This window comes from Phaenicophaeus curvirostris, chromosome 2, assembly GCF_032191515.1.
Source record: "Phaenicophaeus curvirostris isolate KB17595 chromosome 2, BPBGC_Pcur_1.0, whole genome shotgun sequence".
NCBI lineage: Eukaryota > Metazoa > Chordata > Aves > Cuculiformes > Cuculidae > Phaenicophaeus > Phaenicophaeus curvirostris.
This window is the reverse complement of record NC_091393.1, coordinates 84769131-84794665: the sequence shown is the minus strand read 5'-3', so window position 1 is coordinate 84794665 and position 25535 is coordinate 84769131. Positions and strand designations below refer to the sequence as shown.

Genomic DNA, 25535 nt, shown 5'->3' with positions numbered 1-25535 from the left:
GGGATGGAGCAAGGCTCTGCTGGAGTTACTGTGTTTGTTTTTTTTTAACAGCTTCCATTTCAATTAATATTGTGAAATAATATTAGTCCATGCAAGCGTTATTGGTGCGTTATATTTCCCTGTGCTTGCAGGGGTAGAGAAGTGTTTGAAGCTCAACTGCATGCACTAAGGACTGCTGCTGACAAAAACATACAGCCCTTCAAATTCAGTTTTCTTTGAGCGGTTTGCTCAAAGAAACCTTTTTAACAGATGCAGTACAGAACTGACAGGTTCTGAATTGATACTTCTCACTGCTGTCACCAAACAAAATCTCAGTTATTAAAAATTTAAAGCAATTATTATTCAAGATTTTAATCCAAGTTTCTTTTATTTTTGAATTAATAAAATTTTTATACTTTAATAAGAAGTATTCAGAATACCCTGCAGAAGCAGTGCAAAGCCACAGTGTTTTGAGCCTATTGAGGGCTATGATTTTAGTTAAGAGTACAAATTCAGTGCAGAGGGAGCTTGGGCTATAGTTACTTCTACCCACCTCCTCCTTCTGGTTGGAGCTACAGGCACCTGTACGTTCCAGCTACTCAGGCTGCAGCTGCTCCTCGCATGTTGCTGTCCCAGAAGCCTGGCATGAGGAACTGAACTTCCTCACAGCCAGGAAGCCACTTTACAGTCCAGGCTGCAAGAGAAAAGCAGCCAGCAGTAGCCAGCTGGCTAGTTTAAAGGCACTGTAGATCTCCAATGCTGATTAACTGGATGCACTCCTACAAATTAGATTTTGCTAGGCTGTTCCCTGTTCTTTATCTGAGAAACATCACACCTACATCAACTTAAGTTTTACTACTGCCATGAAAAAAAGCAAATGAAAGTGTTATTAGTTATTTGATGCAAAGTATTTTTCCATTTCAGATTCTGGAATTCTGTTCTTGGGGGAGAAAATAACTAAGTCATCTTCATGATACCTTCTTAGCCTAGCTGAACAAAAAAACCACCCCAAAATCAGTAGCAGGTCTCCATGGCAGTATTTCATTGTGATTTACTGGATTTTTTTCTTGCTGTCCTCTCTCACATCTGGTCAAGAATAAGGTCTAATTACATGGATTACAGTAGGCTTAGCTTACATGTGCTAAGCTAGAAACAATTACCCTGCCATTTGTTAGGGGAGTTAGTCTCCTTTCTTTCTCCGAAGTTGTTCTTTCTCTACTTTCCCAACAAACTGCAGAATATCTTCAGCGAGAAGTTCAGGTTCCTCCAAAGCTGCGAAGTGGCCACCTCGAGGCATGAAATGGAAAGAGACTATTTTGGTGTATTTCTTCTTGGCCCAAGCCTGGGGTGTGTGCATGACTTCATTAGGGAAGGAGGCAATACCAGTAGGTACTTGTACTGTGAGCCTGAGAGAGGAGAGAGAGTAATTTTAACCTTTCAAACACTTAACTCTGCAAGATATTGACCCAAGGAAATGCTGTTCTTAAAACAGCTGGGTACACTGTTGTTAGCCAATCAAAATTTTACTTCCAGACACTAAATCTGAAGATGAGACAACACTCCTATTCCTAAAACAAAAATTTAAAAAATATTTTACATACATTGATATTAAGGCAGTTTTACAAGGGATCCAGGGCATGAGAGGTAGAAGCATGGAAACTGAGAAGAAAGCCCTAGGAGGTGGTAGGCACTGAGTTTCCTCATGCTACATTCAGGGCTCAAAAGTTACGTATTGAGGGGAAAACACACTATTTGACATCGCTGGAAAGAGGTTTACAGTGAAGATTACTAGAACATGTTCAGCCTGACAGGACAACTGGAGGGTAGGCAGGGGAAGAATTATCTTGAACTTCTGGAAAGGAGGAGAAAAGGGGAGGAATAGTAGAGAATAAAACTAGACTAGTTCAGAGGAAATATGGCTGAACACGAGACTTTACCATGTAAAGTAGCTCTTGCTTCTAACTGGCAGGAATGCACTCTACAGAATATTTTGTACATTCATAAGTGCTGGGAAACAACTGGATCTAAGGAGGAAAGTATCTTAGAAAGCAGAGGGATCTGCACTTGTTGTAAACAAAGCAATGTTTTCTAGGCTTAAATATCCCATACACACAGGCTGCATAGTCAGAAATGACAGACTAAAATTTAGAGACAAAAATTGTTGGGCATGCAAGCCCTGGGAGCCTGATAACAGAGTGCCTAGATTTTACATAGTACTTTGAGACTCCTTCCTCTAGGCATATAGAAAGTCATCTCATGTAGGCAGAGCCAGAGCAGGATACTGCCCACAGTGTAGCCTCAACAGCTTCAAGAACTGAGTCATCTTCCTGGGCACATCATTTCACAGCTAAATAAATACCATAGCAGTAAGCTGTGGTTGCACATACCTCAGGGCAGGTTTAATCCTTCACTAATACTCAAGCTGACACAAGTATATGCAACCAAACTGCTGTCTTAAGTGTTTATGCAGCAGGAACATCAGTCTTGCTGACTTTCAAATTACGCAGTTTATCTGTACGCTGAAGTTGCTTCCAAAGGTATGGCTTAAATCTTTTGCAGAAATGGGTAAACTGTGTCCAGAAAAACACTAGAACTAGTAACAAAATTGAATGTATGACTCAGTTGCAGGCTAATTCAGCAACTGAAGTAAAATCTGGAAGTACTTGCGTATGCTTCTCCCTAGCTGGATACACCATGAGAGGAGGTCCTCTAGCAGTGCCTCTAGTCAGATCTCCTTACTGACACTTTAGGATTCTTACCTAATTACTGTGTTTTCCAAGCAACACCATACATCAGCTAACAGGCCTGTCCTGCAGAGCAGCACTGTGATACAGCATTGCTTCTCCTCAGCATTCAGAAATGTGCAGCAGCTATGACATATGCAACCTGTCTTCAACCATAAAATTAAGTTCAGGGCAAGATATTTAAAGAAAAAAAACACTTACCTTTCATGTTTCTGTGTGCCTATCCCCTTCTGCAAATTTTCTTTGTAGAAACGCATTGAGGAGACTATGCAGCCTGACACCCAGTAGATCATGATATTGGTAAGCAGATCATCCAGGTTAAACTTCCTGAATAGGTAATCCCAGAGATTGCTTTGTGAGAACTGAGTATAATTCTGCATTACTTTAGTAGGGACTTGACTTTGGTTTGGTGGTAAAAAAAAGTTATAGGAAAAAGTAGTTAACTTGGTTAAGGAAAGAGGTGAGAGGTGAAATGTGCTACTCCCCCTCTGTCTGTCAGTGACCAATTAAGCATGTTATGGCTTTTCAGACACAGACTGGGAAGTGACATTTAAACTCCCACAGGGAAGGCAGATTCCAACAAGCCCCTTATGCTCCGGCATAGCTGTCTATACTGTCCATAGATTGGCAGGGTAGGAGCAGAAGAGCACACAGAACAGCTTGTGCCCTTTATTATTCATAATTTGAAATTTTGCTGTGAGCCTTCAACAGAGCCATCACACCAACATGTGTGCATGTTCCATATCAAATTATTAGCTGCAGCGCAAACATTCTATTCAAATCCATTGTCACTGGACCTTTTCATAACATGCACCTTTGCTCCTCTCCTGCCAGGTAAGTCAGCAATTTTCAAAGTGAACTTAATCTCAGATTTCTGCTGCACACTAAGAATGATTCTTTACTAGCTACTGATATGTAGATAAGACGCAATACTGATCAATCTAAAGCAAATTCATAGAGAGTTATGTATCAGTATTAAAATGAATCATGAGTTCTGTTTCCCACCATTTTAATGTAGGTTAAACTTTTGTTTCCCTGTCCTGAGGAGATTCTTCTACCTAAGTCAGTTTTTAATACCCAGAGTCTGCAGGGTGTATCTCTTTTCTAGGAGATCAGAGTGAGAAGGGAGAACATTAACCTTCATGGCCTATTTGCTCCTTAGCATGCTGTAGTACAGCACTGCACCATTTGTGGCTCCCAACAAGACGTGAGGTGAGCAGTTCAGACAAACTTCTTTAGCTATGACTCTGGGCTTAGTTACCTCATCCAAAATGGCAAAAGACAAAACACCTACCTCTCTAGTCCCCCATCCTCTAAATTCTGGAATTCCACATCAGTCCATGTAGAAAATTTCTCCAAGATGTATGCGGCCAGTCCTACGGGGGAGTCATTCAAACCACAGCCTGAAGAGGAAGAAAACTAAACTGAAATTACCATATCCAGCTACTGAACTCAGACTGTTATAGAAGCATCTCATAACAATACCGGCTAGATACTTTACAAAGCTGTTCCAGCATCTGTGCTCTTAAATAAATAAATAAAACAGTAGAAAAAGTTGGAGCCATTTATTGTTGAGTCATAAACTGATAGTATCTGCAAACCAACAGGCTCCATATTAGCTCACACTGTATGACTTTTGAGCTGATGTAACAGTACTGGATTTCTGCTGGCTTTTCTTTTTCTTTTAAGCTAATAAGATTAAGCTCTGTGTGCCAAGTAGGGTTTATTTCCATTAATGTGGAAGTTGTCATGTATTAAACAGTGTTACAGGGCCAAACTCCACACGCCTACACATGACCAGGAGAATTTGCACCATTATCTAACGGCAAAACATTTTAAGGTTTATTAGGAAGTCATTAAAGAAGAGCAAGGCTTTACTAAAACATCCATCCTCTGAGTTAACAGCAGCCAAGTGCCTTCATGTAGAACAATGCTATATATATGTTTTATAGTTTTTTTGCTTGGACAGAAAAAACACACCTGCACCTGGAACTTTCCTAATGGCATCCTAGTGTTGTGAAGTACAGGGATCACAAACTGTCCCAACTGCTCAGAAAAAAACTTAGAAAAAGCTTTTCTTGAGGAACCGCAATATATTTGAAGTTCCTTCTGGAAGATGCCTAACACAACAGCTAGCACAATTTCATCAGTAATTGCTATTTAAATATGATAGTTGAGTTTCAGCTAATCAAGCAACTAATATTGATAACTGAAACACCAATTGTTTGAAAAAGTTATACTGAGCATGCTTTTCAGATCTGCAGAACTACATAAGCAATAGCCTGTTCTCATATATTTTCTGTGAACAAAGAAGAGTACGTTGGTTTACATATAGGAAAAACTGACATTGATCCTAACAGTACTCTTGAATACAGGAGTTGCCTATTTCCATCAGTTGAAAATGAACCTACATTCCATGCAGGGTTCCCAAAGAATAAGTGCAAAATCAAATCCATGCAAGCCAGTTTAATTAAAAAACAGCTCTAAAGCAATCAATCATATAGTATTAGCAACCATAGTATACATATATATACACACATATATATATATACACACCAAGGGCCAGAGACAACTTCCACACTTAGAACAGCTTGCAAGGTAGCCCGGTACCTCCAGAAGTTTCAAGGAGACTACCAAGTTTCTGGTAGTCTCCGTGGTTTTCCTTATTCCAGCTACCTTACGCTCCCTTCTTCAGAGTGTTTTTTTCCTAACGGGAACTTGCCACCTGCCATGCTCCTCTCTCCTTTGTTCTCAAAATTGCAGGAATGGTCCTGCTCCATCTCCCAAAATATGAACTGGCTGCTGGTTCCCAGTCTGTGCAGTCCACTCTGACAGACCACTGTTTAGTGGTTGGGACAAGAATCGGCCAGAAAACCACAGCAGGAGGACTATAGCTAAGCATCTTCCACCTACCAGCTTCCCCATCTTTCCCTAAAGCACAAAAGGAATTAGAGATGAGTAATTTTTAGAAACCAGAAGTCAAAAGGAAGCAAAACATTTTTAAATATATAAAATTATCATTTTGCCTAAACATTTGAAGAATATACCTGCTTCCATAGGTAAGCTTATGGAAAACCATTAAGAATTAGTTTCCTTAGCTGTTTTTAATAAAATCCACAAGGGAATTGCTGCTGCACTAAACTAAAACACATTCAGTATTCTTAACTCAGTTGTGCAATTCAAAAGATGTTTTTAAAATAGAAACATTTAATACTCAAGATACTTAAAGTAGGTAAGCAATCTAATCTGAGTGACTAGCTCATCTAGAAACAACATTCATAGGCACACTTTTTTTCCCCCTTGAAAGACTGCAAGTGATTCAGGGCAATGAGTGAAAACAAAATTTGATTTCACTTTTCAGGTATTACTTTTCTCTATAAATAAGTTACATTGCGTGCTGAGACAGCTAAAAGCTTCTTCCACTTTACATTATTTGAATGAGATCTATTGTTTGTGAAGAAACTACCTTTTGCTCTCAGCAGAGCTGCATTTGAAATAGAATTACAGTCCCCAGTGACAGTAGAAGTGGACAAGTATTCAATAAACTATTTTATTTATGAAAACTGAAGATTAATTCAGTGGCACTTAGAGCATGCTCAGTTTTGATGTGCAGGTTTACTGCTTCTGCATGCAAAAGTGAGTGTTTGTAACCTTCTCTGACTCAGATACAAAGAAGGAGCTCACCTTTTAAAACCGCTAACCTTCCTACTTCAATTTCCCCGAAGAAAATGGTTTTCTGTATATTTTAAGCAGTATGTTTTGTTTCTATGAAAGTACAAATAAACCAAACAGCCTCATTTCCTAAGCTCAGAAGGTTCTTTTGTTTGTCTTACCAACAGTATCAGGCTTTGTAGCCTGTATGTGAGCATAGCCAGATTCCAACAAGATCCTGTAGAGCCCTTTTTTCAAGAAGGGAAACATCCGCCGAACATCTTCATCCTGGAAACCGAAGAGCCCTGGCAGATAACGGCCCAGCAGAATGGAGAGCAGGTGAGTGAATCCCATGTTTGTAACAGAGGCGAGGTTTAAATGGAGACCTTTCACATGGCTAAAAATAAAACAGAAAAAGCCCCCACAGTTTAACAAAAAAAAGTGATTCAAATTTGCTATATTTAAAATTTTATTAGCAAAAATGGACATACTTAAATTCTGACCTGCTAGTTCATGACCCTATGTACGCCTTACATACATACACCTGCACATGCCTGAGTTGTTTGTAGTGTGGCTTTTCACACAAAAATGGTTCAATGGGGCAACTGTCAGTAATCAGCACACACTCCTGGGCACTACGCCACAAATACTCCTTTTGTTACAAGTACTTATCTCACCCCAGACCCCAGTGGGACCATTAAAAAGCTACTGTACAACTCTTTGAAAGAACAGGTATATAGTCTAAACTAAGGTATGTAATTTTGGAACAGTGCTTAACACTGAGCACTGAAGACAGAAACCACATGGTGCCCACACGAGGACTTGGACAGGAACACTCAAGAACACGTGAAATGACTATTCAAAGAATAAAATAGCCTTGCATGCCAATTGTGCAACACTGTACAAAGGGGTACTCACTTGGGAGCTATCTGGGCCAGATTGGTGCAGATGAGCCAACCCCAATCACCACCTTGTGTGTAGAACTCATTGAATCCCAGTCGGAGCATCAATTCATAAAAAACAGAAGCGGCACTTACAGAATTAAAGTCTGCATTACAAAAAAAAAGAACAGAAGCATTAATTCCAGCTACATTTCTGACTGTGCAGCATTTATTCTCCCCATAAAGGCAACATTCAAGTTCTTATAAAGCTACAAGTCCACTTTTCCTTGCGTGTCTGGCAAGCTGTATGGAAGCCCTTATCACATCATCCAGGCAAGGTGTAGAGAGCAAGCAGAAACTGCAAGGAGAAAGTCCAGCCTTCCTTGCAGACTGTTTTCTCCTAATCCCACCACTTGCCTATGTACTTGCCCCACCAAGGGGTTGCCGGAATCCCTTTAAACTGTAGTTGTACTCCAGCTGAGCCCTGTCAGAGATACTCAGCATTGTCCACAGAATGTGTTTCCATTTTGTCAACTCTGAGCACAGTCTCATCTTAAGGATAGTTGGAAACTTTATGTTTCCACTAGTAATGCACTCCTCCATGTCACAAAACGCTGACCACATAAATCATAACCACAGAAGTAGAGAAAAGCTACAGAAACCTTCCTCATACCATTCACCTTCACACATAATTAAACAGGAACTCAGCATCCCTTTAAATACTATGTTGCTCCAATTTATTGCAGTTTGTGTTTGCATAATTCAAAGCACAAGCTGAACAAGCTGGTATTTGGCTGCAATCTAACATGTAAATACATGAATCGATCTGTTTCAACTGTTGCTTCTCACCTACCTGTATAAAGGCTATTGAATATGGATACAAAATCCCCAAAAGGAACACTAACAAATTAAGTTATTCCTGCCCACCCTTACACATTCATTGATTCAATAACAATCCATGAGTTGTCAGTTCAAAACTTTTTACAGTCCTTTGTAAATACATCGCTCCTGAAACTAATTAATGATGTCACCCGAAGTCATACTCTTATTTCCCTCTTCCCACCTGATATACAAGATCTTTGTTTCTAAACTGGGAAATCAAGAAGAGACAGAAATTTATGTTCTGCTAACAGGGGCTATCTCACTGTAAGACAAGGCTCCTGTTAGTTCAGTTTATTCTTGTTCATCATACCTTTTTTGTGCGGTGCTTCTGAGAAACCATAACCTGGGATAGATGGGCAAATGACTTCAAAAATGTGTTCATCACTGAGGCCATGGCTTGCAGGATTCGTCAGAAGAGGGATAATTTTGTAAAACTCGTAAAATGAGCCAGGCCAACCATGAACCATTAATAATGGCTTTGCAGAGCGGCCTTCAGGCAAATTAGGAGGCTTTACGTGTACAAAATGGATATCAATGCCTGTAAAAATAAAATAATTAATTAACATGCCCAAGTTTACCATGACTCTGAAACTGATCACAGAGCAGACTACAAATAAATCTTTTCTGAAGTCTTTTTTTTTTTTTTTTTGTGAGAACACAAACACACTGCACTTCTCTGGATCCATTTATCCAAGGACCTTAAACTACTTTATAATGGGCAATTAAGCATCATGGCAGCCAAATGAGGTTGGCATATTTGTTTTAAAATTGGCAAATTAAGACATAGAAGTAAAGCAATCTACTAATGGTAACACAGTGACTCACACAGCTTAAAGGCAGAAGAGACAATTACATCATTTACTCCAAGCACCTTTAAATGTTACCTAAATGTCCCTATATGGCACCAGAGAGGCTTCAGCTAACCAGAGATTTTTCTTCCTGAACAGCATATGATTGCAACTCGAAGGCATCAAGAGATAGGGAATCCATCATAACTAGCACCTATCTGTTTCGGGGCCATTAATCACTTCCCTTGTTTTGTGCATGCCTTACTTTCCATTTGAACATGTCTGGTTTCTGTCTCGAGGCACTGATCCTAATGTTACAGCAAAAGAAATGTAAAAAGCTTTCAGTAAGTATTCTCTGTGGAGTTCTCCTGTAATCAAGTCACACATCTAAACTGCTGACAAACCAATCATGCCCAATAAAGGATTTGAAGAAATTGCCTTGTTAAAAGAGTTAATGCGTTCCATTTTGTGGTTCTTTTCTCCCTGTTATCCAGAGCTTTCAGTATCTCTTTAAGTGAGTAAACTAAAACAGGAAACTATGTTCTAGTACCACTCGCCTCATTTGTAAGTAAAAAGGCAAAAATTACAGTCCTGTTTCCTTTTCAATCTTTTTGCACTAGTTCCTTCAAGTGAACTGCTTCTCCTCAAACCCATTCAGGGGTTTGCTTTCCAGGAAACAATAATTTACTCTTAGTAGAGCTTGAATGCCACATTTCTTGATGCATTTATGCACATTTTACTCACATCAACTGCAGCTCACCATTCTATTTTCACTGACTGAGATTTCCCCATCCTTGACAATTCTATGGATTTCTGTATTCCCTGAAAAACTTTCAGGTGATGACAGAATCTAGGAATCTGATATACAGCATGTTTGATCTTGTCTTTTCATGGCTCATCTCTGTATTCCTAAGGCTGAAATTTCTTTTCTCATTGCTATACATAGTGCATTGTCCTTAGCTTCTTTTCTCTTTCTTGTCCCAGATGATGGATCTTTTTCTTTTTTTCTTTGTTAAAGGAAGACTTTCTGCTTTTATCTTTCTCAGCATTAACTGTATTGTATAGAAGTAAATAAAATCCTTTCATTCTAACCACCATGTAAGAAACATTTATTGTCCCAAACCCTTTAAAAATATTATGTTGAACTGCCCCATTTGAAATAACCTACATTTATGAGTAAAAGCATAATCTTAAGCTTTAATTTTGACATCTTGTGAGACAACTGTCTGCTGTGCTCCAAATCTATAACTGTTCCCCCAAATGATGCAAGCCCAAGCCTAATTCAAGCATTTAAAACGTCCAGTTTGACCAAGCTCCAGCACCAGCAGACCTTAGCTGAATGGCTTCTTTCAGAAGGTGTCTGTGCCTTTTGAAGAGAAGAGACAAACCATTCACTCACACCTGGCAGCACATCAGCCCCAAGGGAAAGGCAACCTGAGCAGCCAGCATGCCCAGCTGAGGAGGGCTGCCAGACTGATGGCATTACTGGGACAGCAGCAGCTGGGACTAAATGGAGGTGGCATCTGTGGGTATTTCTGCAAGTCAGGGAACATGTGTACATCTTAAGATGTAGTTCTGTTTCCAAATGCCTCTGCTTGGCTCCTGTAACAACAGCTGACAACCTATCCGTGCACAAGGGAATTCCATTTGTCATTCCTTGTTCTAAAGGCTTCAGTTACGATTAAAGAGTTTCTTGCTGTTTCAGCAGCAGTGCCAATGATCCATGTCCCACCAGCCAGGAAGGAAAGGCCCATGCAACCCAATCATTGCATTCTTACCACCAAGATCCCATGTAGACAAGATTATGTATTACTGTTTGGTTTCGTTTTCTTTTTTTACTTTTTAAGAAAAAAAGCCACACACCTTGAATCTTAGTTTTGAATTGTGGGTACTTGTTGAGGACTTCGATTTGTTTTTTCCAATTGAATTGTTTTTTCCAGTAGGAGACAACCTTCCTGAGATACACTGTGTTAGTTCCATAGTGGAAGCAACTGTTCTCCAGAGGCTCAATGAATCGAGCCTGGTCAAGTCTCCTAAGTAAGTCCTACAGAGAAAAAGAAAGAAGAGAGCACTTGTGTCTGCCATGTTGTGCTCCACCGTGCATGGTTTCTAGTTATTCCCAAGTGAAACAAAAACAACGAAAATAATATCTCTAATGACACCTGTCCATTTCGCTGATACTCCACTAGCTGTTCCAATTCTTTCTCTCCTCCAGATGGCCTCCTTCCTCTTCCATTTACAGCTGTTCTTAATACTCTTTGTTTTGCAGAGCTGTCTAACCAGTCTGCCAGGCTGATAACCACAGAGAACAATTAATTCATGAGTGTATTGTACCTTTCCATGGTACTTTGTTCCCTAGGTTACCTGGGAGCTCAACCTCACAATCAATTCATGGATCTGGCTCAAATCTTTTGCTCTCCTTCACAAACCAAAGGGTGGGATGTCTTCACTGGGAAACATTCTGAGGGATTTTGCATGGCCAAGAAGGTGGTGAAAATAGACTGGAATTAAAGATTCCCAGTCTAGAATAACTATGAAAGTGACCTTCCCACAGCACATTGAGATTACAGGGGATGCTGATGATACTGCAAAATCAAGTTAAAAAAATAGTCAGCAGGGAAGGAAAGCCAAGAGCCCCTTCCTACCACAAACAGAAGTACAGAATAGTTGAAGGTGGAAGGCAAGTATGGGAATCTAATCCTGCTCCAACCTCTGTGGGGTTTAAACCTGAACAGCGTTTTCTAACACAGTGACAGAGATAGCTCTCACTCTAATTGGCCAAGTTAGGTGAATGCACTGGCTAAACAGGCAGTCTTAGTCTAGGCACGATGTTAGTATGTAAACTCACTGGGGGACTTAAGTATACAGAAAGCCTGGATTTTTAAATGAAGTTTTTAACATGTCTTTCCATACATGCTTTTTGTCCATGCTCAACAACCTTAAAAAAAAAGTTTTAGTAATGAATACTAGCATAACTTTAACTGCTAGCTTATGCAAATGCTTATTTAGAAACAAAGTTTTCTACTGATAGTTTATGTTGCAATAGTTGTCATAATACAGAATTGTGTGTTTCAAAAACATCTTCAAGTTAGAAACTATCTAGCTTTGTGTCTGCAGTGTAAGGGGAAAGCACATTGGATATCAATGTCCATTAATATTACTAAGTAAAGCAAACAAAGAGTTAAAAAAACAGGCCTGAGAAAATAGGAATCCATTATAAATGAATAATATGAGCAATCCCATAAGTACTGTTTGAACCACTACTCCACACAAATCTACAAAATTGTGCAATCCCTGACTTAAACACACACAATCGAAAGCTTGCTATCTAACAAATTCTACAATGTATGTGTTTACTGTAATTACCACTGTGGTATTCATGTTGACCAAAGTGGATCATTAATTACAGAAGAATCAGCATCCAACACAGCTGCAAATATAAAGCAGTCAAGCAAATGAGATATTCATAACTGCTTTTGAAAGAAAAACTGCTTTAGTTCTTATTCTGGCCTACACAGTCAGACTGAGGAAGGTGCACAAACAGTAATCTGTAATATGATTGTTATGTTTATTAGGCTTTACAGAGTAGGCTTATTTACTGTCAATCTTGCAATGGCCAGCTGATAATAAAATTGTATAGCAGGATGTGAAATCTGCCTATCCATGTCTATCTTCTGAAGTACTGAAAAATCCTTTCCCCCATGTCCTGGACATCATTGCTCATTCTCATAAATGTAACTCTTGGTTTAATTTAAAAAAAAAATCCAAATAAATTCTGCATTTATTTGGCTACTTTGTCCCTTTCTCTCCCCAGTACAGAGATTTGCTTACACTCAGCTCCTCTTCTGTAGTTTCCACCTTAAATGGCCGAACAGTTGTATCTTCTTCAGTGTCAGGCTTTTGCCCTTTGCCCCACCATCCCTCTTTGAAGGGCAACGTTTCTTCTTTCTTCTTGGAAAGTAAGAAGTAGATGATGACTATTCCCAGAACCAGGAATACTTCAAGCAGCATAATGCCTGCAAAAGAAGAACAGAACTCTGGTAAAGCCCAACCAGATGGCTCACAGACATGGGACCTACTTTATAAAGAATACAGAGTTTGCCTCAATTCTTAGGAGAGGATTTGATGTACGTGATGTTCTGTAACTCACAGGACTTCAACACTTCTGTAAAATTTCAGAAATAGGATATTTTAATCTACACACCTCAAACAGGGAGGAATTAAGTGTTTTACATAAAAGATATTTAGTAAAAACAGAACTCAAAGCAAGTCAAGAGATCACATGGCTTAGTAATTAAAAAGTCCTCTGATTAAACATGCCACAATGATTTTGTCAGTGGCCGCTGTCTGCTGCTAACCTTTGACAATAAAGGAGGTGACTGTGGGTATAATTTAAATTTAATGCTTTCTCTTCCTCTGAAGCTCTAGATTTTCCATAAATTCCAAAGCAGAGCATCTCTTATAAGGCTTGCATATCTATTGTTATTGATTTGGAGGGGAAAACCCCAAGACATATATACAGAATGAAAAGTGAGGAGTGCTCAGGCAGCCACCTTATACCTCCCCATCAGTCTGGGGCAGTGGAGTGGGCATATATTTGCAGAACCTTTGAACAGCAGTACAAAGGGTAGAAGGACCTTCTCTCTCTTCCCCCACTTAACTGTTTTAAAGAGAAGACAAAAGACCACATGCATGCTCTCCCGGCTCTAAAACACTCTACCTCAAGTGATAAAACTCTGTCAAAGTGAAGAACAACCTGATTTCACAGCATATCTGCATAACCCAATTATTATGCAGGGCTGTTGTGCTTTAGTCAAAGAGAACACTTTAACAACAACAAAAAAATCTATTTTGAATGTTTCATGCTGCAAGTAGAAAAAAGTTACTCAAGCTCCTTAATAATTTTATTTCAAGCATCCCTTTAAGTATGAGAAATGTTAGTTTGGAGGTTTGGAGAACAGCCCTGTCATCATTTTAATGCATAATTTTATAGAATGTTGTGATTCAAATACTCATTTGCTGGGGAATAGATAAGACCTGAAGTATTTCATGTCTTGACACGCTGGAAAAGTCGGCTCGTGAAAACCTGATGAGGTTCAACAAGGCAAAGTGCAAAGTCCTGCACCTGGGTTGGGGCAACCCTCAGTATCAATACAGGCTGTGAGATGAAGAGATTGAGAACAGCCCTGCAGAGAAGGACCTTGGGGTCCTGGTGGATGAGAAGCTCAACATGAGCCGACAATGTGCACTTGCAGCACAGGAGGCCTGGCTGCATCAAAAGAAATGTGGCCAGCAGGTCGAGGGAGGTAATTCTGCCTCTCTACTTCGCCCTGGTGAGACCACATCGGAAATACTGTGTCCAGTTTTGGAGCCCTCAGCACAGGAAAGACATGGACCTGTTGGAGCAGGCTCAGAGAAGGCCAGTCAAATGATCAAAGGCCTGGAATACCTACCCTGTGAAGAGAGGCTGAAGTTGTGGTTGTTCATTCTGGGGAACATTCCAAAGAGACCCTATTGCAGCCTTTCAATACTTAAAGGGGGCTTATAAGAAAGATGGATTTGAAAACCTTTTTAGTAGGGCCTGTATCGATAGGACAAGGGGTAATGGTTTTAAATGAAAAGAGGAGAGGCTTAGACTAGATATTAGGAAGAAATTTTTTACTGTGATGGTGGTGAGGCATTGGAACAGGTTGCCCAGAGAGGTGGTAGATGCCCTACCCCTGGAAACTTTCAAGGTCAGGTTGGATGGGGCTCCGAGCAACCCGATCTACTGGAAGGTGTCCCTGCTCACTGCAGGAGGCTTGGACTAGGTGACCTTCATGGTTCCTTCCAATCAAAACTATTCTATGATACTATGATTTCAAAACTCCTGCAGGGCAAGCATTGTTTGACACAGAACAGTCTTCATTCTCTCCAGAGCTGGAAGATTTCGTCAGTTTTGCTGCTGCAGAGTAATTTGATGCTCTGAAATTGCTCAAAGAGTCAACAGAATTGACCGAATTTATTCCTGGATCAAAACTAGATTTGTGACACAAGTTAATGGGATTTACATGATTACAACAGGAGTAAAATTAATTGTCTTTGAAGTGCCTTTATGTGACAGAGACACATTCTAGCCAAGCTCTTGAGGTTAACTTTCTAATGACTGTCAATGAATAAATAAATAAAACTGTCAAAATAAGCACCCACTGAAATACGTGTAGAGAAGCCAGGCACTATGTAGATAGGACAGCAAGCTACAAGAATACATTGCTTACACATGCAACTGATATAGCCTTGGAAAGTGGCCTGAAATTCCTTAATCCTCAGAGTCTGGAGAAGTGGAAACGACTGGCATGAAAAGACTTGATCCATTTATTCATTGTGTCTTTTCATAATTTCTGTTGTTTGAGGAGGTGCTAGTTTTATTTCACCATGTTCTGTGGAGCACAAGAGAACAATCTTTTCCCACCTCCAGCACACTCAGGCCATAACTTACCCAAACATTAAAAAGTTTGTCCAATTTCATGCCTCAACACATAAACAAATGCAGTCTAGGAGCCTCCAGGGCACAATTAAAATTTTCTGCAAGGCAGAAATGGAGGGTCTTTCAGAAACCTCAAAACACTTTGCATAGAAATAATACCTACCACAGTGCTGAACAGCATTTCTATACTAAGTCTTCACAGAGAAGAACAGTAACTTCCCTGAAATCACATCACAACTCAGGCCATGTCTAGACTACAAAGCTTCACCAGCATGACTATATAAGTACCACATACAAAAAATGCAAACTCTTGGCCATCTTCAATATGCTTACAAAGCCCCACGACAAACAGCTCTGCCAACACAAGACAGCTTCTGTCAGTGCCAGCTCTGTTGTTCAGGCAGGATGGCTAGGGCACCTAGAAAACAGAGGACTCTTTCTCCTTGGCTTATGCTGTACCAGTGACAGAGGCACTGCACCTAAGACAGAACTGCTTTACCCAGAAACAGAATGTTAGCCCATTCCCTAGCAAGAAACCCGTATGTGCTAGGTCACTGGAGTACCCAGAGCTACAAAAACATTTCTGCTTCCCCCATCTGCTCTCAAGGAGACTTGAGAAATCAGGATTTTTGCAGAGGAAGATATAGGAGGTATTCTGTGCAAACATGCATATTTTGCATTCACCCTGGAGTGTGTGTATGAGGAACTTGCTATGTGAAAAGATACTCATTTCTGCAATTAATTCCAAGCCAACTTTACAATGAGAGCGTTCACAATTCAGCAACAAGTGCCAAAATCAATTTCAGGCTTCCCAAGGGTTCTGTCTTCTATTGCAGAAAACCAATAGGACCAGGGACCAGAGACAAACCAATTTGCATAAAATGTCATTTTGACTTGGAGGTAGCAGCCTCTGATACCCACCAGGTTATTTTTTGCTAACAGAGAGATCCCAAGTTGCTCTCTATATTCAATCCCTCAGTTTCCTTGCAAAAGGCTGTAAAATTCCTAATTACAAAGAACACAGGGGCCTACAACTGCAACTATGCTACATTCTTTTTCAAGTACATAGTAGGAACAGAAAGGGCGAAGTGCCTCAGCAGTATTTTAACTTGCACCAGTTCATAGCACACTCAAAGGGACTGTTTTGCTGGTGATTAGTTACTGACACACAGCATGCTTCTACCAACCTCTCCAGCCCGTGCTGAGAGGCGACTACTTCAAGCGAATGCACTCCATGATTTCCCAAGTTTGCTATTCAAGTGAGTTTTCTAAAAGTCCCATGTGTTATTCACAGTGTAAAGCAGCCTCAGTTGTGACGCATCTGCACCAGAATTTCTTCCACTAATCACTACTGAGCTGTTGTGAGATGGAAGTTATTAGCCCCTTGCACTTATTCCATGATACAGCAATAGAGCACCATGAATGCAGAAGGGAAAACAAGTACAATAAAACCTTTCTATACTTGCAGTTTTCAGAGATGTAAAAAACAAAGTGCTGGTGTTTTTATTCTCTGAAGTCTTTTGATGCAACCATGCTGGCATGTTGCCTTTAAAAATGACTACTTCAAAGGGGGCTCATGTTTTGGTTTGGCTTTTTCCTCTTTTTATATGACCAAAGGCAAGACCTTAGAAGGAAATATTTCCATTTATTCCATGGTCAAGCACTTAGGCGCCGAGACTTTGCTGTACCCTAGGGTGGATATTGTTTGTAGACAGCACTTAAATACCTTAGACAGTACTTTTATCCTAGAGTCCAAGAAAGAATGTTTTTGTTTTCAAATGCTATTGTTTTTAACATGCTTTTAAAAACATGTTTTGAAAGAAGAATGTTGAAGGGTGGTGGATCCAGTAAACAGGCCCAGCTCGTCTTGAAGATGACCAAATGCATCTCAAGAAATGTTTTTTGCAAGAAACTTCCAAAACTTTTATAGTATCTTACTGCTCCTTGTTGAAAACACTCTTGTTTTTCAGCATTGTTTGCATTTTGATTTGCACTGTCCTCTGTTCGTGCCACAGGAACAGAGCCATTATTATTTACATCAAAGCTATGTCCTGTCCAATGCCCTGATTTCATCTGTTTCCAGATGTCCCAGAGAACAGTGCTATTTATTTTTTAGAGAAGTCTTCCATGAAACAGTTTAATGCTAAAATTCCCATCTTGTTCTACTAGTAATCACTCACCTTTCCCTTGCAGTGTTAGAATTCATCTGAAACATGTTATCGGAGAAATAAGCTACTGGAAAGATTTTCAGTCTAACACTTGCAAACCTGTTTTGGCCCAAACATCCATGAGTCCAATTGGTGCTATAAAACCACATCAGTGCAAAACAGCTAGTACATGGGTGAAGACCATGCTGCTTTCAGACACATGCCAGAGGTGGTCATGGTTTAGAGTTAATAACATCTTCTTTCTAAGGCTGGTTTACTAGCAGACTGGAAGGTAGATCAGAGCACTTAGCACACTCTGACGCTGTCAGATCCAAGGCTTATTGATTAATAATTACTCTGCAGGAGACATAACAGCTCAATTTAGAAGTGATGTTTCCATTTATTTTTGTTCTGTTACATAAACTCCCCCATTAGGTTTTACTGGAAAGGCTCTACTCTGCCACAGTGTCCTCGTTTACAGATTGGTTTGCCCGAAAAGCAGCAATTGTAGGGCACTATTCCCAACAGATCTGAAGTAAAAACAACCCACTGAAGGACTTAATAAACTCATGTCACCTGTGAGAGGGTCCCTTAGTACTGACAGTCTAAAAGGGACTAAGACATGGCACAATCCCAGAAGCTTCAATCCTCAGTTTATGTCCTGCCATCTCCAGGCATTGTGGTTTTGTCATTATGTAACACTAGAAACAGGCGGAAAACCATAAAATAAAGACATTTGTATAACAAAAGCATCCTATTTATGTAGTTTATGGAGCATTATGACAAGCTGCAAAACAGCACAGCAACAGGGGAACAGCTTTGCATATAACTGATAACATCTCCCAGGTGAGCATAAAGTAATACATTAACACGTAAGAAAGGAAGAGAGGGAGGCATCATATGAAATAAAGCATCGTATGCAAGGAAGCATATCAAAGACAGGAAATACAAATCCAACAGTTTCTGGCTTGTCTCGATAAGAAATTTAGCATTTACATTTTGCATTGCCATAGGGAAGTGGCACACAATGCTATCTCCAAAACAGCAGGAAGAGATGATATCATTCTGTTCCACAATCTTTTTCTAGACTGTTCGCAATTAGGAATTAGTCAATACAGCAGGAATCTAATTGGAAGACTAGAGCCAAGGAAGGTGGTCACCTCCCCAAAGAAAGAGAACTACCCCATCTTTCCCAGGGGGATGGCTACGCCTCTCCCAGGACAGGGTTGGGGTATACCTCCCTCATCACTGAGGAACATCCCATGCCTGTGGCAGTGAGGCACTGCTCTGTTGCATCTCTGCCCCTTGAACAACCTTGACAATCAACAGAGAGACAGCTCAAGGAACTGGGGGCACCCATATGCGTCACCCACAACTTCTGCTTATGGCAGTTGGTCCCTGATGCACTTCACTCCAGGAGAGCAGTTGAGCACCTTATACAATGTATTCCCACCTAATTTTTTCCTACAATACTATAACAGTCAAGTGGTGTCACCTTTTTAGTACGACACCAAAATCTGACAGGCAGTGACAGCCAAGACTAGCTAAGCCAAAGAGAAAAGTAGAGTACAGGACTAAGCTCACTGTTATCTGCTTTGCCTCACCCAGAGGCAGCATATTTATGCAACCACTGGCCGGTCAAAGCTCATCTCACAATCATAATTTTAAGTGCTATATGCCACATTTTTAAGAACAAATTTATAAATTTCAATTTACAAAAACACATATTTAAGCAATATTACTTCCTCTTTCAAATCAGTGCCCAACACATTGTAACGTACTGCTTAAAAGCACGTCTTATTTACCCCAGTTGTCCATATTTTGCTTCTCTTCTGCTTGAACAAATCCACTTTCTCCAGAGACTAAAAAAAAGCCTGTGGGCTGCATAAATGCAAACTGTCAGAATCTGACCTAGGATCTGTGCAATACCTATTAATCATAACCTAATGACTATGTGCACGATGCAGGAGAAAGGAGATCTACTCTCCATCTGCAATAATTCCTGTTTAGGACTCTACAGACAGAAGAGTAGCTCAAGGATTCTTAAATCAGCACTGTTTAGTCACAATAATAAGGGTGAAAGGACCATTTGAAATTTCACAATAACACATTTGATAGCTACAACAGTAAGGTTAGATTGTGCAAAGATTTTATCCTATTTATCCAATCCAGCTTTTATCCTATTTAATGATCCTCAAATTCCAACAACAGAGGTTTTTTACATGAATGCAGAGAAGCAACAGATGCCTGGTATACAGCTTGGAGGTGAACATAACTCAAAGCTGGATCTCCTTGACAGTGCTCTCAAATTGTATTAAAAAATGTACATGCCAGTACAAAGTTTTTAAAACAGTTTGCAGCCACTGTCCAGGCAATTAAGTGACACTATCCAATAAAATAGACTCAAAAAACCATCTCCAGCACTATTTCGTATTTAATTTTTAATGTCTGAAAAGAATCTACTGATGGCACTTTGTTCTGTTTTGCTTTCCACCAGAGTTTCTAACAATAATAAGGTTAACCCCCTCAGCCTATGCCAGTATTTGCATCTTACAGAGAGGGGTGAAAAAAAGTGCAGATGAACCAAGAGAGTTAGATATTAAGGAAATGAGAGGTAATTGAGTTAATTGTTCCTCAGGCCTTAAAGGAAATTTGGGCACTATTTTTAGCTTCACTAGGTCCTCCAGTACTAAAGAGTAAAAGCCTCTTTCTCCCCTGCAAATATTTTGCCCGGTCTGATCTCTAGAGAAGACTCAGATTCATCTTGTATTGCTGGGTGGTACAGCGTGTGTGTCCTGTTTACTGTGGGATTTCTCATTAGTCTAAATCTCTTAAGATTTTTCCATGAAATCAGAGAGGTAAAGATGCTCTTTAACTAGCAGCTTTACAAGCTTTTTGTATTAGCACTGTTAGAAAACCATGTTACCTTTAACACCTGCAGAATTGACATGTATATGGTGCCTTGGGGGGGAAGGAGGGGAAAAAGCGCAACAGTTTGAAATCTTGGACTTCAAAGTACATAAGAACAAAGTACACAACAATCTCTCAGTTCAAAGAAGGTGTGGACATGGAAATGCTGAACCTTAAGACTGCCAGAGGAAGTTTCTGGCAGCTGCAAGGCAGTAAGATGAGTTGCACACTGTAAATTTAAATTAGGATCATGACTCTAAGTAGTAAGGGCAGCATGAACAAAAACGTGTGTAAGAGTGTAAAAAGAAAATAACATAGTTTTAATAAATTGTGACTATGGAAACAAGAAGAGACAGAAACTTGTTATTTCTCTATGAAGACTTCATTCTCAAAGAGAAAAGGAACTCTGAAAGATGAGAGAGAAGAGGAACAGATGGTAGTCATCATTTTGTGTCAAATAACTGCAACACCAAGAGGATGTGCCAGAGTAAACATGTAACAAGAACAATTCTTGCTACTTCATCTCTCTCTTAATAACAACTAAATATTTAAGTTCTGTTTGGATTTAAGGTGTCATCTAGAGAAGTGCACTACCTGTACCCAGAAGATTAGAGCAATTAACACTCATGATGAAGCAGCCAAGAAGACTAGGTCCTTCAACAGTATTTTTGATTAATCCTGCAAGAAAGACTCATCTGTCAGAGAGCAAAGCATACTGAGCGTACAGACCTGGTGGGCAGCCAGCACATACACAACAAACTGGTAGAGCAATAGTTAACACTGCAGAGTTCAAAAGAAAAAAGTCAACTACTGAGTGTATTAAAAAGGAAAAGACTTGCTTGAGGTAGAGAAAGAATGAAAAAAGAAAAAAATTTGCTGAGCCTTTATTTTTCTTGTGGATTACACCTAATTATCTCCAACAGAGATGCTTTTTTTTTTAAAAAAAAAAGTGGAATGTCAGAGAACAGCTAACTTTTCAGAAAAGAAACCTAGAAAATAGCTTGTGTTCTTTAGGATCCCTCCATAAACACGTCCACAGATAACCTCCTCATTCTGACAAATGCATTAGAAGATATACGCTATTGAAAAAAGCAACTAACAAAGCATGGCCGCCACAATTCCCACAAAAATATTCCCAGCTCTGCCAATCAGAAAACATTTAATTAATAAGAATATGCTTAAATACATACATCAACGCTGAAAATGCCACTTTCAAAAAAAACAACCTACAAACTCCAAAATCCACAGTCTATTCAAATCATTGTGTTAGCTACCCTGCAATGTCTAGCATGACCAAGATACTAAAGCAAATGCCATTTCAGAGTAGATTTTTGTGCTTTACTATTTACATAAATACCTATTTACACACACAATGATGCTTTTAATTAAAAATAATGTGTTCAAAGGAAAAATCCAGGACTTCTGCAGCGATAGGATTCAGAAGGGAAAAAAAGTATTTTCAGCATTAATTACAAGCAAACCAAAGCTCTTCAGAGTGAAGCAAGAAATCTGCTTTCCAAGTGACCTTTCTTTAGGGACTTTCACAGTAATTAGAGATCTATTTGCCACATTTAGAACTTGCACATTAAAGACAACTGGCCTGGTTCTGAGATTGCACGTTGCATGAAGGAAATACATGAAGGAAATGTTGCAGGCTCAACAAAGCAGTGCACATCTACCACAAAGGTAAGGCTTTACCTCTGCTTGTTGGGCCACAAAATTTGAATATTCCAACTATAATACATGTAGCAGGCATAAGAATATATAAAATAATCAATTAATTTTGCCTAGAGCTAAAAGGAATACTTCACCTACCACCTCCATTCCTGCTTTGCTACTTCTCCACCGACAAATTACTTGACAAATTATGATTGAATGAACAAGAATTTCTAGGGAATATTGCCACTCTGGAATTATTACCTCAAAAATTTTATTTACTTGTTGTAATTACTTAAAACAAATTTGCCATGTATATTCTACTAACTTGTTTTACAGTGCTTACCATACTAAAACATTGCCATTCTATGTCTAAAAATACTAGGTAAGTCTGAAAGTTTGCCGAAACCCTAGATAAACAAACAGGCTGAAATCACGGTATTACCTTATGGAATGACCAAATACAAGAAGCACAGTAGATCAATAAGGAAGGGAAAGGCTTTTTAAAACACCTAGTAATCCAAAACTAGGGGGGGGGCAATTCATTCAGACAAATTGCATGCAGAATCTGACTGCACTGCTTTTACAAACTGTGCTCTATTTTGAATTACCTAGTTCATCTATTGCCCATATGAAAAAAATAACAAAATTTGGAAGAAATATCAAACCAACAGAATTTAAGCAAATCATACAGAAGTTTCTATATGTGAATTCAGAGTGGAAAAGCTGTAGCCTAAAGAGTCACGAACTTGACACAGCACTAGGACCTTCCCCACAAAGACTTCAGCTTTCATAAAGACCCAATCCTTGTCCTTGGACAATTTCAAATGTGGATTGATTTTCAAAGCTGCCTAATTGCTTTTGAGGCCTCTCTCTCATTGATTTTCAGTAAGCATTAGCAATTTGTGCACTCAAGCCTCAGCTTTAACTTACTTCAGAAGGACTAATATCCATTTTAGAGGAGATGCATGGCATCTCAAAAGAGTAGTGCCAACCAAAATAGCAACCCACATTTGTGGCTGTGTCATAAATCTGAGACAGTGGCTTCTAAGACTGATCCTACCTCATAAGTTCACTGACATTAACTAGGCAAGTTTTCTTATTTTAGATAAAACAGTCCTATGAAAATAAGGGAAGAGAAAGCAGCCTAATTCCATAAAATCAGAAAATTAAGCAACTTACTTGGTTATGATGCTTTAATCGACAAGTAAAGTCAAAATCCCAATTGAATTCCGACAAACTGAGCCAAACTTGAGGACCAAGTATGTCATTTGCTTAACCTTTCCAGATTGCTCAGTTATGTGACAAAATATCGTCATTAAACTTAAAAGATTTTCTTCTCCTTCCTAAAATGCTTGTTCAGCAAAGGAAACTATGTATGTAGTACTCATTCAAACAATTTTCAGTTTTGGCAAATGACCCCTAAAAAAAAAAGTTCAATTTCATATCCTCATTCAGAAAGAAGTAAAAATACCAAACTAAAATCAGACTAAACCATTTATACAAGGTCTGACACAAAAAAAAACCCCAACCACAAACCCCAAAACTGTGCCTGCAACTCTTTTTATTTAACAAATTAAGAAAATCAACCACGATCACCTTCAAAACAGCTCCCTTTTGAGTTGACACACAGCTGCATATGATGCTGCCAATGTTCACAGCAATTACACAGACAATTTTCTGAAAGCTTGTTGAAAGCCTCCATCACTTCCATTGTCACATATTCTGCTGACAAAAAATGGGTTCCCTCAAGCATTAACTTGACCTTCAGTACCTCTTTACTGTAAGCCTCAGTCAATAATTGAAAATTTTCTGTCACAGATTTCTTGAGTTTCACAAGAAACTTGATGTTAACTCGCTCTTCACTCTTGCACACTGACATTTTCCAACCAAGGGTAAGAAAATGTCTTTATTTGAACATGCATCCACTCAGTATGAGTGAAGACATCAAGTTGAGCCTTGTCTCACTGTGACAGGTTAGAATATGTTCTATAACCCTGTCTCTCCCCTCCCAGTCTTGGTTCCTGAGCTATAGGGTCAGAGCTTCCTGAGCTTTTTTGTGTCAGACCTTGTATGCCAATAGTTAAAGCCACTTGCTTAAACTAAACCAGGAAATCTGGCCAGATTCCCATGAATGCCAAATAAAATTGTTATTTCCATGAGTATTGTCAGCAGCAAGGCCAGCTTATCCGGAACCTTGAACTGAACAAACAGCCCTGGTCCCAGGCACCTCTCCTGCAGAAAAACTGGCTTAGGGCTGTCCTGTTCCCAAAATGAACCCCAGAGTCCCTATCTATCCCACTGCTGTTATTCAGAGTTTAATAATACCCATTGTTAATAACATATTGGTGCTACCAGCTGGCGGAGGGCGCGCACACTCTTTAAAATTATGGTGTTTAAGGCACGTATGAGCAGCGTCCACTTGCCACGGTCCGGGCTCCCTCTCTCTTGGTGTTCAGTGTCTGCAGGCGTCAGTCCTCAGGATTCAGCAGGAAGCACTGCAAGCAGAGTAACCTATTGTGAGAAGCACTCATTCACTGGTAAAGATTAAAAAAGGACAAAGTCTTCAAAGCAAAGGCAATAATATTTTTATTTTACAATTCAGCGCTGAATTGGATGCCCTTCTAAAAAGGCATACAATCCCACAAAAGCAGCGAGTATATATACTAGTTTTAGACAAAGAAGCATATAAATCTCTTCAAGGTTGCTCATTATATTTTTGGAGTATTCAGCCATGTCTGGAGACTTCCTTCAAGTTATCACTTGACCTAAAACAACTGTATCTTGCTAGACAACTAAACATCTCACCTGGAGATTGTCTGCATGTTATCTCCGGATACAAGACAGATTTACATGGCAAGATAATGAAACATACAAAACAGCTGCAGCAAAACTTAACAATTAATTATCGCACTATAAAAGTGATTTACTGTCAAAACAGGTCCAGAGGAGAGCCAAGAAGATGATCAGAGGGCTGGAGCAACCCTGCTACGAGGGCAGGCTGAGCTATGGGGCTGTTCAGCCTGAAGAAGGGTCCGGGAAGTCCTGGGAGCAGCCTTCCAGCGCCGGAAGGGGCTACAGGAAAGCCGGGGAGGGACTTTTTACAAGGGCATGGAGTGATTGGACGAGAGGGGATGGCTTTAAATTGGAGAGGGGAAGATTTAGAGCGGACATAAGGAGGAAACCCTTCACGATGAGGCCCGTGAGGCGCTGGCTGCCCAGGGGAGCTGTGGCTGCCCCATCCCTGGAGGTGTCCAAGGCCAGGCTGGACGGGGGTCTGAGCAGCCTGGTCTGGTGGGAGGTGTCCCTGCGGCAGGGGGGTTGGGACTGGATGGGCTTTCCCTCCCGACCCAACCCCCTCCACGACTCCATAACTCGCTGAAGGGCCCCGCTCTACACCCCCTCCCGCCCCGCGGTACCTGCGCCCCGCG

General features: G+C 39.9%; 1 protein-coding gene across 2 annotated transcripts; it reads right to left on the bottom strand.

Moving 5' to 3' along the window:
- Window positions 1-351: 351 nt before the first annotated feature.
- Window positions 352-24622, bottom strand: EPHX1 (epoxide hydrolase 1). 2 transcript variants are annotated; one of them, XM_069852747.1, is made up of 9 exons: window positions 19344-19371; window positions 12757-12941; window positions 10789-10969; window positions 8448-8675; window positions 7293-7422; window positions 6557-6771; window positions 4018-4126; window positions 2925-3050; window positions 352-1385 (listed from the first exon to the last, which is right to left on the bottom strand). In XM_069852747.1, exons 1-9 carry the CDS (start codon window positions 19354-19356, stop codon window positions 1160-1162), a joined length of 1413 nt encoding a protein of 470 aa, XP_069708848.1. In that variant the 5' UTR covers window positions 19357-19371; the 3' UTR covers window positions 352-1159. The 2 variants fall into 2 exon arrangements, with proteins under 2 accessions (XP_069708848.1, XP_069708849.1); XM_069852748.1 differs by lacking the exon at window positions 19344-19371 and adding an exon at window positions 24527-24622 and having other exon boundaries at window positions 353-1385.
- Between the last annotated feature and the right edge of the window lie 913 nt (window positions 24623-25535).

Bases quoted from the DNA above. Each gene is read 5' to 3' on its own strand.
- EPHX1 (XM_069852747.1), bottom strand. The intron at 8,676-10,788 runs GTGTGTGGCTTT...TTATTTTTACAG, and splicing joins ATTCAAAACTAAGATTCAAG to GCATTGATATCCATTTTGTA. The intron at 6,772-7,292 runs GTGAGTACCCCT...TTTTATTTTTAG, and splicing joins CTGGCCCAGATAGCTCCCAA to CCATGTGAAAGGTCTCCATT.